The 17,135-nt window shown below is 51.2% G+C and overlaps 1 protein-coding gene across 1 annotated transcript; it reads left to right on the top strand.

The window, feature by feature from the left end:
* Positions 1 to 10,422: 10,422 nt before the first annotated feature.
* LOC311200958 (olfactory receptor 14A16-like) lies at positions 10,423 to 11,346 on the top strand (the record flags this gene model as incomplete). Its single annotated transcript, XM_084275258.1, has 1 exon — positions 10,423 to 11,346. One exon carries the CDS (start codon positions 10,423 to 10,425, stop codon positions 11,344 to 11,346), a length of 924 nt encoding a protein of 307 aa, XP_084131384.1.
* Between the last annotated feature and the right edge of the window lie 5,789 nt (positions 11,347 to 17,135).

Raw genomic sequence — 17,135 nt, forward strand, 5'->3', positions numbered from 1 at the left:
CCAGCAATAACTCCCAAACCAAAGGAGCCAGGACTGAAAGACATAGCTGGCCTGAAACCTCCCCAGGCAGCCCACAAGCAGCCCCTAGCATTGTGGCTCTGAGGGCTTTAGTTTGACAGAAAACCTTTGAGCTGTCTCCATAGGTGCTGTTCACGGTGGGTCAGGGGAGGTGACAGGTCAGGTCAGGTTGCGGGTTAGGTGGCCACCATGCACACTGGCTGCCTGGCCTGACCGGCCGCCTTGCCCAACCGGCCACCTGAGTGACCTGCTGCCTTAGTGACTGGCTGCCTCACTGACCGGCCACCTGCCTCACTGGCCACCGTCACTGACCGGCCGCCTCGGCGACCGATCGCCTTGCCTGACCGGCCGCCTCGGCGACCGATCGCCTTGCCTGACCTGCCGTGCCTGACCAGACACCTTGTTTGACCAGCCTCCCTGCCTCACTGGCCACCTTGCCTGACCATACACCTGCCTGACCAACTACCTTGGTTACCGGCCTCCCTGCCTGACCAGCTGCCTACCTGACCTGATACCTTGCCTGACCAGCCACCATGTAGACCGGTCTCCTTGCCTTACTGGCCGCCATGTTGACCGGTCTCCTTGCCTGACCGGCCGCCTTGCTGACTGGGCCTTACCTGACCGGCCGTATGTGGGGAGATCACATGGGGAGAAAGTCAGAAGGGCTGAAGCCCAACTGGGACTCAGCCTGGCCAGTTCTGTACCAGAGAATCAAAGTCCTTCTCTAGGGAGATGAACAGGAACAGGAGGGTCAAGGGGAATCTCCAGCCCTGACTGGACACAGGGGGAACAGGAGTGACAAGGGATGAGGACAAGGCTGAGGTCCTGAATTCCTTCTTTCCCTCAGCCTTTACTAGTCAAATTATTTGCAGGAGACTGCGGGCGCTCCACTTACAGTGCCTTCCTCCTCCTCCTCCTCCTCTGCATGGGGGTGCAGCGGTGCAGGACAGAGCGGCGCCCTGGGTAAAAAGGGAATCTGTGAGTCCCCTGCCTCGCTCCCTGCTGCCAGGCCACCCTTGCGTCGCCCACCGCCCGCAGCCCCAGGACATCCCACAATGCCTGGGGACGGGCCCCCGTTTCCATGGCCTCCATTGGCATTGCTGCCTGTGGCTGGCAGCTGGCTGCCTCCCCCTTCTCCGGCTGTGTGTCTGCCGGGTGCGCCTGGAGCGGGGTCTCTGCCGGCGGCTGCTCCAGCTGTGGCTGCAGCGGTACCCAGCCATGGCTCCTGCTGCCACGGCTGCTCCTGGCCTTCTGGCAGCCCCACAGCCGCAACACCCCAAGTTATAGTGGAGGGTGAGTGTGACGTGTGATGACATCACAGTGCCGAGAGGTGACGGTGCAAGGGGCAGCCAACCACGTGCCACCACCTGGGCAAAGTCAGTGCCTGGCGTCGCCTGGGAGACCAAGAGGAGCTGGCCCTGGCCCCCCAAATGCCCCCAGCCCTTTGCCCGGGGGGTGAGGGTCAGCTGGGGGCCTGCTGAGGCTTTGATTCTGGCTTTTCCAGGATTCAGGATGAGTCCCCAAGCCTGCCAGCTTCCCAGAGGCCATGTAAAAGCCACGGTAAGAAGATGGGAAAGGGAGTGAACCTCTGGGTCAAAGCCCCCCCCAAGCACAGCACTTGGTCTGAGCAGCCCCTCTTCTCTCCCAGCACCCAGCGACCCAGAACTGGGACAGAGCTGGAGGAGGCCGAGCTGGGAGCAGGACGCCAAAGCTGGGCCACGCGTCGCTCCAAGGGCAGATGGCTGGCGTGACCAGTGGAGGGTTGGGGTGGAATGGTCATGGCTGGGTCCTTTGACCGTTCCCCTCATTGCTCAGCCGTATTTGCCCCAAACCCCAACCCAAACCTTGACCCCAGGAGCCATGGCAAAGGCTCAGCCCAGACTTGCTCCCCTTGAAGGATGAGGACACGGACGTGGAGGCGACTTCTTGGATCTCTCTCCTCAGCCAAGCTGGCTTCCTTCCTGGCCGACTCCTCTTCCCACAGCCTGGGACAGCCTGTTCTTGTGCCGCCAAGTTTTCCTTCAAGGGATCGGTGGGCCCCACAGTTGGGTTCTGAAGGAAACTGGGGGAGATTTTGGCCAGAAACACTCCAAGTTGACTTAAAAGAGATCGAGAATGGGACAAAATGGTTCTCCAGGGAGGTGGGGATACAGGGATGGGGTCAAGGCCACCACCAGCACCACCAGTAGCACCACCAGGAGCTCTGGCTCAGTAGTAGGTGGCCATGTCACCATCCCTGAGGCTGTTCATCTGCAGCATCACCGTGCTCTGGGAGTTGTCCTTGGAGATGGTGAACCGGCCCTTGACCGATGACCCGTAGTCAGTGCTGCTACCATCGTTACTAATGTGTGTGACCCACTCCAGCCCATTACCGGCGGCCTGGTGAGCCCAGAATATGTGGGTGCTGCTGAAGTCAAAGCCAGACGCCTTGTAGAGGAGGCGCAGGGACCCCCCGGGTGTCTTGAAGCCCCTCTGTACTCGACCACTGTCCCAGCTGGAAAAATTAGAGGGTTTTGGAGGAATATAAAGGAATTTTGGGGGAAATGAAGGAATTTGTGGAAAATATGAGGGAATTTTGGGGTAAATTAAGGAAATTTAAAAGATAATTAAGGAATTTGTGGAATAATTATGAGAATTCTGGGAAAAATTAATAGAATTTGGGGGTAAATTAGGGGTGAGGCTGTTTGAGAGAATGGGGGCTGCAGAAAATGGGTGCTGTAAGAAGCAGCCAGAAGCTCTCTGCAGACCCCAGAGAGTAAACATTGGCTGATTCAAGGCCAGAGCTGCTGCTGACTAAGGCCGAGCCAATTGGCGATGGTCACAGCGCCTCTGGGAATCACATACAGGAGAAAGAGAAACACAAGCAGCTGCATTTACCGCCAGAGAAGGGAGCAAAATCCTGACTAAAATTAAGTCTGCTAAGAAGGGAGGGGTGGGGGAAGGTGCTTTGAGATCTGGTCACGCTTCTGACTCGACTCTGGTGTCACTGTCTGTGTAGTGCAGTGTCATCAATCAGAGAGTTTTCTTTCCTTCACTCTGTGTTGAGTCTGTTCTGCCGTGTTGTTGATTACAGGATGATCTCTCCCTGTGCTTATCTTGACTCCTGAGCCTCTCTATATCTATTTTCTCCCCTGTCCAAAAAAAGGGGAGTGATAGATCGACTTTGGTGGGCGTCTGGCCTCCAGCCAGGCCTAAACCACCACACATACTAATCTCACAGAACTGGGGCCTCATTGTTTCCTTGCACCCCCTCAGGATGCTGGGAGCTGTGGTACCCTTGTACCACACGCTGCATCACACACCCCATGTGACACTGGCCCAGGAAGAGCCCTGAGGCAGTGCAGGGGGCAGAATCCCACTTCTGTGGGGCTGGCTCTTCTGCTTGATAAAATACATCAAGGCTTTACTCAGCATCACATCCACCTGCACAGTGCCTTAGTCTACCTTAAATCACAGACTCCAATTTTCTGCTCTAACCCCTTCATGAGGAGAGAGGCTTTCTCAGTAACGGGCCTCAGTGGGGCCAATTAACACTCTACAGCAGTCCAGCTTTTTCTTCTGACCTTAACTCTTGGAGAGACTGCTTCCATCTCCTCACAGGATCTGCAGTTCATGGAATCAGCACCAAATACACCATGGGGCTCATTAAAATTGAAAAAGCCCTAACAAGCTTTGTGTCTTTTCTTCAGGGTTTCAAGACTTGTACAGCTAATTGGAGAGGTTTCAGGACTCGATTTAAAGTGGAAGATTTCAATAAGCACTTAATTAATAAAATAAAAAAGAAGTTTTAATATTTTTCAGGCTTTTTAGTTTTTCAATTTACAGAAGTGACAGGAGCTTTCTCCAACTAAAATTGAAACAGAGGATCTCCTAAGGAGGTGTGGAAAGATCATAACAGCTGTCTCCCTGAGTTCCCACACTGCCTAGACACCTTTACACCTCCCCAACTCCACCATGTCTCCAAGGGATGTTTGGGAGTTGCACGCTTTTCCTCCATCAGGCTTCTGCTCTGAGTCTGCAGCTGAATGTTGCAGCCCCTTTGCTGCAATTCCCACCACATTTACCCTGAGGACTGGCTGGGAATAGAAACAGAATTCTTCCTCATTTTGAAAAATGTTATAAAAGAAATAAAACACATTCCCCAACTAGGAGTAAAAAACTGTAAGGGGGTGGAGTAAATCCCAAAAGCAAAGGACAGGGCACATGGCCAGAGAGTCTGCTGAACAGGGGCCCTGAGACACAGTCGGTTTCCTCAGGGCAGGTGGAAATACCCGAAAGGCAAGTTTCAGTGCACAGTGTGACAGTGTCCTGACACCCCAAGGACTCAGGAGCATGTGTATTTCCCCTCCTACTTTTAATACATATCCCCAGAGCTCCTAACTTAGTCTGAGTTGAGAGGCAAGAATAAACTGATGATAGTGGCTGCACACTGACAAGCTTCCAGGGGAAAGGCACTGAGTGTGGAGAGCCATGGCAGGAATGAAGATTCCTGGAGGTTTAGTAGAAGCTGCTAAGGGCTGTGGGTGATGAAACTCCTTCAGAACATTGACACGTGCCTTATGAATGCTGATTAGAGCAGGAAATCAGAGGGAGCAATTTCAGGACGACAAAGTGAGAAGATACAGACGTGCTGTGTCATGGAGCCACTTGGATGTGTCCTGGCACACCACAGGGCCCAGTGGTAGTCCAATGCCCAGTGAAATGGGGAGGCTTTTGGTCATCACTTCTCCCCCTCCTCTTTTCCTTTAAAGAGCAGGCAGCTGCCTGGATCTCAGCTCTCAGCTGGGGTAAAACCATGACCCTCAGGTCTTTCCTTGGCAAGGGAATGGTCCTAACGATGCCTCTGTCATTCCGTGTGCTAACAGTGTCCATATTTAAACTGATAAAGGTCCAGCAGTAGCTCCCAAACAAGAGGATTGAGGGCAGAAATATGTTCCTGTCCTGAGATCATCCCACGCAGCCCAGTAGCAGCCCCAGTAACCTTGGGACTCATGTCTGTCCCTACCAAGAGATCGTTCCTAACAGTGCCTGACTTCATCACCTGGGAAGGAATAACTGCTGGAATCAGTACAGGCTGGGGGATGACCTGTTGGAGAGGAGCTCTGCAAAGAAGGACCTGGGGGTCCTGGTTGATGACAGGTTGGCCATGAGCCAGCAGTGTGTCTTGGGGGCTGAGAGAGCCAATGGGATCCTGTGGGGCATCAAGAGAAGCGTGGCCAGCAGGTCAAAGGAGGTGATCCTCCCCCTCTACTCTGCCCTGGTCAGGCCCCACCTGGAGTATTGTGTCCAGTTCTAGGCTCCCCAGGACAAAAAAGCCAGGGATCTCCTGGAGAGAGTCCAGAGAAGGGCTACAAAGATGATTAAGGGCCTGGAGCATCTGCCCTATGAGGAAAGGCTGAGTGAGCTGGGACTATTCAGCCTTGAGAAAAGAAGGTTAAGAGGGGATCTTATCAATGTTTATAAGTATCTGAAGTGTAGGACACAGGGGAAAATTTTCAGCCTCTTATCAATGGTCTGTGGGGGCAGAACAAAGGGCAATGGTTTCAAGTTGGAGCACAGGAAGATCCGCACAAACATGCGGAAAGATTTTTTCCCAGTGAGGGTGACAGAGCCCTGGGACAGGCTGCCCAGGGGGGTTGTGAAGTGTCCCTCTCTGGAGATATTCAAGACCCCTCTGGACACTGACCTGTGCGACCTGTCCTAGGGAAGCTATTTTGACAGGGGGTTGGACCTGAAGATCTCTCAGGGTCCCTTCCAACCCCTAAAATTCTGTGACTCTGTGACTAATAGATAGATTGTGAGGCAAGGGGATTGACTGATACATTGAAAGATGAGGTAAGGGGATTGACTGATATATAGATAGTGAGGTAAGCCAGTAGACGGGGATTCACTGATAGATAGATGTGAGGTAAGGGGACTGATAGAGAGATTGTGACATAAGGGGATTGTGAGGTAAAGAGATTGATAGATAGATTGTGAGGTAAGAACATGGACTGATAGATAGATGTGCGTTAATGAGATTGATAGATTATGAGGTAAGGGGATTGTGAGGTAAGGGGATTGTGAGGTATGATGACTGAGAGGGGGATTATGAAGTCACAGGATTGATTGACAGACAGATTGTGAGGTAAGGGGATTGAATGAGATAGATTGTGTGGTAAGGAGAGTAACTAATAGATTTTGAGGTAAGGGGATTGTGAGGTAAAGGGGATTTTGAGTTAAGGAGTTTGTGAGGTAAAGAGATTGATTCATAGACAGACTCTCAGGTAAAAAGATTGAGAAATAGATTGTGAGGTCAGGAGTTTGACTGAGAGATAGTTTGTGAGGTAAGGAATTTGTGACTGTCACAGTTTTGTGTAGCTGGGTACTGGGAGAGAACTGGGGCTCCAGAAAATGTCTGGTGTAAGGAACAGCGAGAGCTCTCTGCAGGTCCTGAAGAGCAAACATCGGCCAATTCAAGGCCATAGGTGCTGCTGACCAGGGCCGAGCGAATCTGCGATGGTCACAGAGCCTCTGGGAATCACACAGAGGAGAAAAAAACCACAAGCAGCTGCAACGCCCATCGTGAAGAGTGGCCAGAGGGAGGGACCAGAGAACTGCAGGCCTGTCAGCCTGACCTCGGTGCTGGGGAAGGTGATAGAACAAATCATCTTGAGTCCCATCATGGAACACATGCAGGACACTCAGATGATCAGGCCCAGTCAGCATGGGTGTAGGAGAGGCAGATCGTGATGGACCAACCTGATCTCCTTCTATGACAAGGTGACCTGCTGCTCAGGAGATGAGGGGAAGGTTGTGGATGTGGTCTATCTAGATTTCAGTGAAGCCTTCAAAGCTATCTGCCAAAGCATTTCCCCCGCTGTAGAAACTAACCGCTCATGGATTAGATGGGTACACTCTGTGCTTGGTTAGAAACTGGCTGGGCAGCCAGGCCCAAAGGGATGTGGTGAACAGAGTTAAGCCCAGTTGGCAGCAGGTCAAAAGGTGTATTCTCCAGGACTCAGTGCTGGGACATGTGCACCCTCAGTAAGTTTGCAGATGACACCAAATTGTGTGGGAGTATTAATTGTCTGGATGACACGTAGGCTCTGAAGAGTGATCTGGACAGGCTGGATCGATGGGCAGAGGCCAACTGTATGAGGTTCTTGGGTTCTTGTGGCCAAGTGCCAGGTCCTGCATTTTGATCAGAATAACCCCAGGCAACGCTACAGGCCTGGGTCAGAGTGGTTGGAGACTCCCTGGAGGAAAAGGATCTGGGGGTGTCTGTGGATACCTTGGCTGAACATGAGCCAGCACTGTGTCCAGAAGAAGGGCAAGAAGGCCAACAGCATCCTGGCCTGGATCAGGAATAGTGTGAACAGCAGGAGTAGGAAGTGATTGTTCCATTATCCTCAGCTCTGGTGAGGCTGCACCTCAAGTGCTGTGTCCGGTTTGGGCCCCTCACTACAAGAAGGACCCTGAGATGCTGGAGCATGTCCAGAGAAGGGCAACAAAGCTGATGAAGGACTTGAAGGACAAGTCCTCTGAGGAGCAGCTGAGGCAACTGGGGCATTTTAGCCTTGAGAAAAGGAGGCTGAGGGGGAGACCTTGCCGCTCTCTCCAACTACCTGCGAGGAGGAATGTAGAGAGGTGAGAGCCAGTGTCTTCTCTCAGGTAACATGTGACAAGATGAGAGGAAATGGTCTCAAATTGCACCAGGGGAGATTTAGGTTGGATATCAGGAAGAATTTCATTACTGAAACATTAGTCAAGTATTGGAACAGGCTGCCCAGGAAAGTGGTGGAGTCACCATCCCTGGAGGGAATTAAAAGGTTCCTATAGATGTTGTGCTTGAGGACATGGCCTAGAGGTGGACTAGGCAGGGGTTGGCTTTGGTTGGACTCAATGATCATAAAGGCCTCGTCCAACCTAAGTGATTCTATGATTCTGTGGTACAGTTCCAGGAAATTCCTGTTCTGTCATGGTGGGAAAACACTGTCATTTCAGAAACATAGTTGAGTGGTTCTGCTGTTGGAAATGTGCTTGTAAAGCTTTTATAAATGTCGGGGGGGGGGGGGGGCGGGGAAAGAAGAAAATGTTGTGCCCCTTTCCAGGCAGACATGATGGAATTTGAGCACAGCTCATCATCGCGCAGTGTTTGGGTCACACAAGACCAGGAGATACTGCATTAGCAATGGGATGAAGCTGGTCCGTGTTATTAAAGCTTAGACAAACTAAGAGGGGGAAAACAAAACCCAAACCCAACAGCTAAAACCCCTACTAAATACAGACTGGTCCTAAGGTGAGTTACATGGCCAGTGATATGCAGAATGAGCAGTTTGTTGCTGCTTAGAGACATCCAGTCATCACTTTCCAAAGGGCATCATTGAGCTCCTGGTTCCTCATGCTGTAGATGTGAAATTTTAATTCTGGAGGAACCACTGACTAAAAACTGTCACTACCAAGTGCAAATGATGGAGAGAAGCTTCAGGTAGGTGAACACAGCAGTGATGAGGAACAGGGAGACCACGGCCAGGTGAGGAAGGCAGGTGGAAAAGGCTTTGTGCCGTCCCTGCTCCAAGGGGATCCTCAGCACAGCCCTGAAGATCTGCACATAAGACACCACGATGAACACAAAACACCCAAAAGCTAGACATGCTCTGATTACAATTTCACTGAGGTAGGACCATGAGTGAGAGAGCTTGAGGATCTGGGAGATTTCTCAGAAGAACTGGTCCCAGGCATTGCCCTTGCAGAGGGGCAGTGACAATGCATTGGCCGTGGTGATCAGAGCACTGTGAATCACAACGCTGGGACAGTATTTTTAAGAAGGGAAATAAAAACCAGCAGCTGCTTTTTGCCACCAGACAAAGGAGTGAGAAAGAGTAAGGGAATTTGCAGAGAACAAGGTCGGTGATGTAGGGGGAGAAGGTCCTCCAAGCCTCACTGCAGAGATTCCCCTACAGCCTGTGGAGAAGACCATGGTGACTGAGGCTGTACCCCGCAGCCCATGTTGGATGATGTGGAACAGTGATTCTACCTGCAGCCTGTAGAAGTCCCCAATGTTGAGCATGTGAGGACACTGAAGGAGGCTGTGACCTCATAGGAAGCCTGTGCTGGAGCAGGTTAGCTGGCAGGGCTTTGGAGAACCCACGCTGGGGCAGCCTGTTGCTGAAGGACGGCACCCCACTAAAGTGACCCACCCTGGAGCAGTTGGTGATGATTTGAAGCCATTTGGGAAGGACTCACGTTGGAGGGGTTCATGGGGGACTGTCTCCTGTGAGTGGAACCAAATGCTGGAGCATGGGGAGACTGTGAGGAACCCTCCCCCTGACCAGGAAGGAGCAGCTGAGATGATGTGTGATGAACAGACCCCAACCCCCATTCCCTGTCCCCCAGTGCCACTCACTCAGAGAGAAGAGAGAGTTAAAGAGTGAAGTGGACCCTGGGATATGAAGGGAGGGTCGTAGGTGGGTGTTTAAAATTTCATTTCTTTAGGTTTTGTTCTCATTTCTCTGCTCTCTTTGGATTGACTAATGAATTAGATTGATTTTATTGTTGGTGTCAAGTCTGTATTGCCAGTGAGAGTAACAGCTGCATGGCCTCCTCCTGTGCTTTCTCCCTGCATGATATCTCCCTGTCCTGATCAATCTGCTCCCAGGTAGAATGATCTCAGAGATGAGGTCATAGAATGATCCCCATGAGGCCTGAGACACCAAGAGGGAGCCTACAAGAACTGGTCTTCTGCTGAGCTGGGCCAGGCTCCTGGGATGGAAAGAGCTCATGGCAACCCAGCAGTGCTGCAGAGACAGCTCTGCCCAGGAGCAGCTCCTCTGCCAAGCACACAGGGCTGGGGACACTGCCTGTAGGCACCGAGGGGAGACCTGTGAGGCTGAGAGAGCTGATGGATGCTGAGAGCTCTCAGAAGGAGAAAGGTAAAGAGACTTTGCTTTGTATTTTCTGCTCCTGGTGACTGGGTGGGAAGTGGGAGCTGAGCTTTTATTAATAACTTTGCAGCAGGCAGTGCAAACTCATTGGTCATTAAGACTTGTCTGAGCTTCTCCTGAGTCCTGCACACACAAAGGTTCCCAGGGCAGTGCCCTGATGACAGGAGGGCTCTGCAGAGCAGAGCTGAGCACAGGGCAGTTTGGATGAGGTCTGTGAGCACAGAGCAGGAGGTGACATGTGCAAAGAGAAGTAGTTCCAGGGACAGCTCCAGGCAGCAGTAACATTGTTAGGGAGGGAGAAGGAGCTGCTCCCAGAAATGCCTTGACAGTGGGGATTTGGTACGTCCTGACAGCCCCGCAGTGCTGATATGATGAGGGCATTCCATGAGAAGTAGAAAGAGTTTTCCTCAAAGAAGCATTTCCCAATTTCTCACTGCATTTCCCTCCTTGGACAGGTCTCCACATCTGACAGCAGCAGATGTCCAACAGCAGCTCCATCAGCCGGTTCCTCCTCCTGCCCTTTGCAGACACACAGGAACTGCAGCTCCTGCACTTCTGCCTCTTCCTGGGCATCTACCTGGCTGCTCTCCTGGGCAATGGCCTCATCATCATCACCATAGCCTGTGACCACCACCTCCACACCCCTATGTACTTCTTCCTCCTCAACCTCGCTGTTAATGACCTTGGCTGCATCTCTACCACTGTTCCCAAATCCATGGCCAATTCTTTTTGGGACACCAGGGCCATTTCCTACACAGGATGTGTGGCTCAACTCTTTTTCTTTGTATTTTTGATCATCACAGAGCTCTGTCTTCTCACTGTCATGGCCTATGACCGCTATGTTGCCATCTGCCACCCCCTGCACTACGGGACCCTCCTGGGCAGCAGAGCTTGTGTCCACATGGCAGCAGCTGCCTGGGGCAGTGGGTTTCTCAGTGCTGTGCTGCACACAGCCAATACATTTTCAGTGCCCCTCTGCCATGGCAATGCTGTTGACCAGTTCTTCTGTGAAATCCCTCAGATCCTCAAGCTCTCCTGCTCAGATGCCTACCTCAGGGAAATTGGAGTCATTGTGGTCAGTGTCTGTTTAGGTTTTGTGTGTTTTGTGTTCATTGTGGTGTCCTATGTGCAGATCTTCAGGGCTGTGCTGAGGATCCCCTCGCAGCAGGGACGGCACAAAGCCTTTTCCACCTGCCTCCCTCACCTGGCCGTGGTCTCCTTGTTTGTCAGCACTGGTGTGTTTTCCTACCTGAAGCCCCCCTCCATCTCCTCCCTATTTCTGGACCTGGTATTGGCATTTCTTTACTCAGTGGTTCCACCAGCAGTGAACCCCCTCATCTACAGCATGAGGAACCAGGAGCTCAAGGATGCCATGTGGAAAGTGATGACTGGATGTTTCTAAGCAGCAATAAACTGCTTGTCTTCTGCATACCACTGAAAATGTAACTCCTGATCAGTTCATTTTTAATAGGGGTTTTAGTTGTTCTTTTTTGGTTTCACTCTAGTTTTGTTAAGCTATAAAAACACAGTCAACGTTCATCTCATTCTTAATGCAGTATCTCCTGCTCTTCCATGTAATGTCGAGCTGTGCTTTCTTTGCATCATGTCTGCTTCCACAGAGCCATTTTTTTCCTCTTTTTTTTACCCTTTTATTAATAAAAATATTACAAGAACATTTTCATCAGCTGAACAAATTGAGGACGTGCCTGTAATGTTAATGCTTTCCCACCTTGACAGAAGGGGATAAGGACAGTTTGCTGACAAAATTCACCATGAAGGTAGAATAATATTGGCCATTTACACTGACAGCCAGTGCTAACACTGAGTACCTTATTGACCTTACAATTAGAGAGTGCTGTCTGACAGCAAAGACAGACTGCCAGAACCAGGACATTATCCACCCCTGTTTCCACACCATCCACAACATGGCCAGATCTTACATGTTCAGAGTATTGGGGACGCTCATAACATCACCGATCTATTATGTAGAACATCTGCCATGGACCCATTTAGTTATACACCAAAAATTTATTGTCTATCCTTACCTAGAACTACAACCCCTTTGGGTACACACTGGACTTCCCCATTCTTTCACATCCCCCACCAAGTGGACCAAAATCCCTGAGCAAAAGCAACCCCATCAATGGGTTTGCCTTTGTCTGAAGAAGGAACATCCCAGAATGTCTTCCCTAACATGTTTTTCATGTGTAATACAGGCACTTTATGCCCCTCCACAGTCTGTGGAGGACTGAAATGGTTTGGCCCTGGCTAGAGGCCAAATGCCCATCAAAATCCCCCTATCACTCCCCTTTTCAGCCAGAAAGGGGAAAACACATGTACTGGGAGGCTTAGGATTTGACATAAGGACAGAGAGGTATCACTCTGCAATTAGTGTCACGGGCAAAACAAACTCAACACAGAATAAAGGAAAAAAAGTAATTTATTACACTACAGCTACACACCCAGTGACACCAGAGTCAGGTAATGAGAAGAGTGACCAGGTCTTGAAGCACCTTCCCCCATCCCTCCCTTCTTAGCACACTTCACTTTAGTCATGATTTTTCTCCTGTCATCCACCCCACAGTGACACAGGGAGGGGCAGGGCCTGGGGGAATGTGGTTTCAGTCAGTTGCTCCCGAGTTGTTTTCCTTCTTAGTTGGGGGGGGTGGAAATCCACACCCCCTTCCCCTGCTGCACACTGTCTGTCTCTCTCTCTCTCTCTCTCAAATCTTCTAAATCTTCTAGGGAGATACCATGACAAAAGGTTCCAGCATAACACCCACACATCAAGGCAGCTCAGACATGACTAGATGGGGAAGTGGCTGCAAGGAGAAGAATTTGGGCATTGCAGGGGATGCCATAGCAGTCAGAGGTGCTGAACTGGAATCTGGCCATGAGCAGATTGGGCTGCACTGGGAGGAACATGGCCACGCAGACAAGTGCCCTTATGGTCCATCTGGACTCAGCACAGGTGAGGCCACCTCTGGAGCAGTCAGTCCCAGTGTGGGGCTCCCCGGTCTGAAGGAATGGGGAGGAACTGTCACATGGGCAGAAAGTCTGCCAAGATACAGGTAGGGGTCTTGTGTGGAGAGGATGACAGACCTGGGCTTCTTTAGCCTGGGGAAGGGGAGCCTGAGGGAAGCCCTCTTTCTGCTAGAGGGAAAGAACATAAGAAAGGAAGTCCACGTGAAACTGCAGCTTTGAATGTCAGAGTTGCCATGAGGATAAAGAAATGTCACTCTGAGGGCAGTGCTGTGGTGCTTAAAGTCACTTGGAGGAGATGTGGATGAGCTGGTGGCTTTGTGTTTGTGGGAACAGCTGATGAGGAGGGAAAGACAGCAGAACAGGCAGGGACATCATGGAGTGAGATCAAGGTGGGGAAGGGGGTTGGGTACCTGCAGCCTGCAGGGAAACAGCACAGGCGTGGGGCAGTGTGGGATGGGCTGTGGTGCAGATGGCCAAGGGTGCCAGCCAGGTCTTTGACTCCTTGACTAGAGCTGATATCCCTGCCATAGAGGCCTCAGAGGAGACACATTGTCCTCACAGTCATGGAGTATCATTGCCTCCTTACATCCATGCCAGGGGAGGACACCATTTGTTATACCAATGTCCGTCCCTTGTAATCACACCCCAAGGAAGAGCCCTGAGACACAGACGGGGGTCAGAGTCTCCCTGCCCAAGGGCTGGGGGTCAGCACTTGGCATTTCTGCTTCATCAGACCAAGCCAGGGTGTCCTCAGCATCAGAGCTGCCTGCGCTGAGCCTGTGTTTGTCCTCATGGCCTCCAGTTGTCTGCTTTAAGGAGCCCATGGGGAGGCTTTGTCAGTAACGGCTCCCAGTGGGGCCTGTTAATGCTTCAAGGTACTTTGGGCATTACTCCTGACTGAACTTCTTGAGAGGTTTCTTCACTCTCCACTTGGTATCTGAGGTCTGTGGACTCAGAAGAAAAGACACCATGGGGCTCATTAACATCCAGAAAGCCCTTACAAGAATGTCTCAAAATTTAAAAAAAAAACCAAATTAAAGAACTCAAGACTTCTACAACTACTTGGACTTTAGTTAGGTCTTTAGTGATGAAGATTCCAAAGGAATTTCCCATGAAGGAGCTTTTTCCAGTCACAGGTATTTTCTGCCATGGCTCAGTTGATATAAGGAGTGACAGCAGCATTCTGTGATGGATATCGGTCTCCTAAGGAGATCTGGACAGGCAGGAAAGGCAGTTTCTTAAGATCCAACCTTTTATGGAGAACCTTGCTCTTCCTGGAGATCAACAGTTCTCCAGCTGGCCTCCTGGGACTCCCAACACTTTTCCTCACAGTCTCTCCCAGAACAGTTTAAATCAGATACATAGAAAGGTCGCTTACAAACACACTGACCTCCTGCCAGAACAGTTCATAAGAGTACTGAAAGATGGGATGTTTTCCAACTCTCTGAAGCTCAAAGTAGACACCAGAGACTGAGCATCATCTGAAAGACCTAAGAGCAAGCAGAGGTGGAAACCTGTAGGCCAAGTGAAGTGCATACGTCCAGGCAGTCTGCTGAAAAGCGATCCTTAGGATATCAAGCTGTCAATGATGTGGTTCACTGCTGGTGGAACCACTAAGTGAAGAAATGTCACTACCTGGTGCAGAAATATGAAGGACGTGGAGGGGGGCTTCAGATTGGCAAACACACCAGTGCTCACAAACAAAGAGACCACAGCCAGGTTGAGGGAGGCAGGTGGAAAAGCTTTGTCCTGTCCATGCTCCGATGGGATCCTCAGCACAGCCCTGAAGATCTGCACATAGGACACCACGATGAGCACAAAACACCCAAAAGCTAGACAAGCTCTGACTACATTTTCCCTGAGGTAGGCATCTGAGCAGGAGAGCTTGAGGATCTGGGGATTTCACAGAAGAACTGGACAACAGCCATGGCAGAGGGGCAGAGACAATGTATTGGCGATGTGGAGCAGAGCATTTTTAAGAGCAACTCTGTGACAATATTTTTAAGAAGGAAAATAAAAATCAGCAGCTGATTTTTGCCACCAGAAAAAGGAGTGAGAAAGTGTAAGGGACTTTGCAGACAATGAGGTCGGTGATGTAGGGGGAGAAGGTCCTCCAAGCCCTGTGGTGAATGAGTATCAATTAAAAAGGGGACACGGATGGTGGTGTCATTTAAAGCATTGTAAAGGGAGCAGACTCCCCATACCACTGGTGGGTCATCACATCTTACGGCCAGGGCCACCTTGGGGTCCTGTCCCCAAAGGGTGGTTCCTGCAGTCCCTGAGGTGGAGGCAGGTTTGCTTGGAATGTTGTTGGGCTATATAATTGGTCGCTTCTTGAGGGGGAAATGGGTTCGGAATCGCCTTGCCCCATTTGTGGCTGGTGTAGTTGGGCTGCCTCATGTCCCACTCGGGAGAGGGCTGGGTGCGGCCCAGCAGTCCCCTACCCATGAAGTTTCCCTGATTGTTACCCCCGCAATCCTTGGCAAAATGTCCCCTCCTTCCACAAGCCCAGCACTGTCTCCTGGGCTGAGTTTGGCGCGGGGGGAGCGCTGTTGGCAAGTATCCAGATTGAGGGCAATTTCTCCATATGTGGCCTGCCTGACTGCATTTAAAACCCACCACTGCATTGGCTACTGGGGCGTGAACAGCTGCCTGGATTGGAACTGAATGTTCTTCCCTCGCAACATGCTTAATCATGTCCACAATGTTTGACCCTGCTGGTAGTGATCGGAGAAATTCTTTGGTTGCCGAATTACACTGCTGACGTCAGCATTCTGCTACGACCGGGCCTTTTGCTTCCGGAGGCAGCGCTGACGAGTCTACTGCTGCTTGGAGGTGATCCACAAATTGTGTGAAGCTTTTGCTTTCACTCTGCTTTATTGTGGCCCATGGCAATGGCCTAGTGATGGCTCTAGAGACTGTGCTAATGGCTTCTCTGGCTACGCCAGTAGTTGCTGCGACCTCAGGGGCCTGTAAGCCCTCTGCTTGTGCCTGAGGGGTAAGCATTGCTGGATCTGTACCCATTAGCCGCTGCAGGCTAGAGCCACGCAGAGCATGATCGTCCCCAACTGCTTGGGCCAGTAGCCTTGCACAGTTCTCCTCCCATTCTTGTTTAAAAACGATCATTCCTGCCCCGTCAAAAATCAGTCTACAAGTTTGCTTTATATCAAAGGGAAGTAGGACATCTCCTCCAAAAACCCCATCTATGAGAGTGGAGACCATGGCCGAATTAAGCCCCTTATCCGCAATTGCTGTAACGATCGCTTGTATATCCTTAGGGTTTATTGGCGAGTGAGCCCTCTGTCTCCCAGGCATCACCCGGACCAGGAACGCTAACGTGGCTGATGGGGTCCAATCGGCACACGCAATTTGTATTTTTTTCCAATCCATAAGAGGAATATTTTCCTCTAATAATTCTTTTTTATTTTGGATGCGAATATTTTGGCGTATGATTTTGTCTATTCTCATTTCCTCCTCTGAGTCACATTCGGTTGTGAGCTGCTCACCCTGACTAGTGTCCGAGTCGGATCCGGAACTCGACTGACTGGCCATTTCCGGTGATACCCTTCTTTTTGTCAGGCTCCGACCCCGCCCACCATCTTTGTGGGTGGATCCTTGTTCCCTCCCCCTTGACCCACCCCTTTTCTTGAGTGGGTTCTGATTGGCTCTCCGCCTGTCGCTCTTGTTCTTGTCCCTTCCTTCTCTACCTCTACCCACCCTTCTCTTCCCCTTCCTTTTCACGTGATCCAGGCAGCTCTGGAATTTCCTCCATTTTCTCGCCAAAAGTATGCTTTCCCCGCCCTTCTCCACTGTCAGCGCCACCTTTGAGCATATAGGGAGGTGGCTCTGAGCAGACTTGATGAGATTCTGATATCTTAGTGGCAGCCCTGGCCTCCTCGGCTAGCCCACCCCAGAAAGATTTCGCTCGCTCCTCCCCCCGCTGTAAGAGTTTTAGCTCGCTCCTGCCCCGCCGCAAAAGTTTCAGCTTGCTCCTGACTCTCCGTGAGTGGATCGGGCTTCGGGGATGGAGGCGGCGTATCGCCCTCTCGATCTTTGGGCTTGGCAGGCTTATCACAGTCTGGGGGCTGCAAAGTTTGTGTGGCCGCCCCGATTCCCAATTTTGTGGTGACCAACAAACATTCTTTCACCGCCCTCCAAGTGTCCTGCTCTTGTATCGCTTTCCAGAGTGCCTGCACGACCCTCCCC

Source organism: Gallinula chloropus (genome assembly GCF_964237585.1).
Source record: "Gallinula chloropus genome assembly, chromosome: 25".
Lineage (NCBI taxonomy): Eukaryota > Metazoa > Chordata > Aves > Gruiformes > Rallidae > Gallinula > Gallinula chloropus.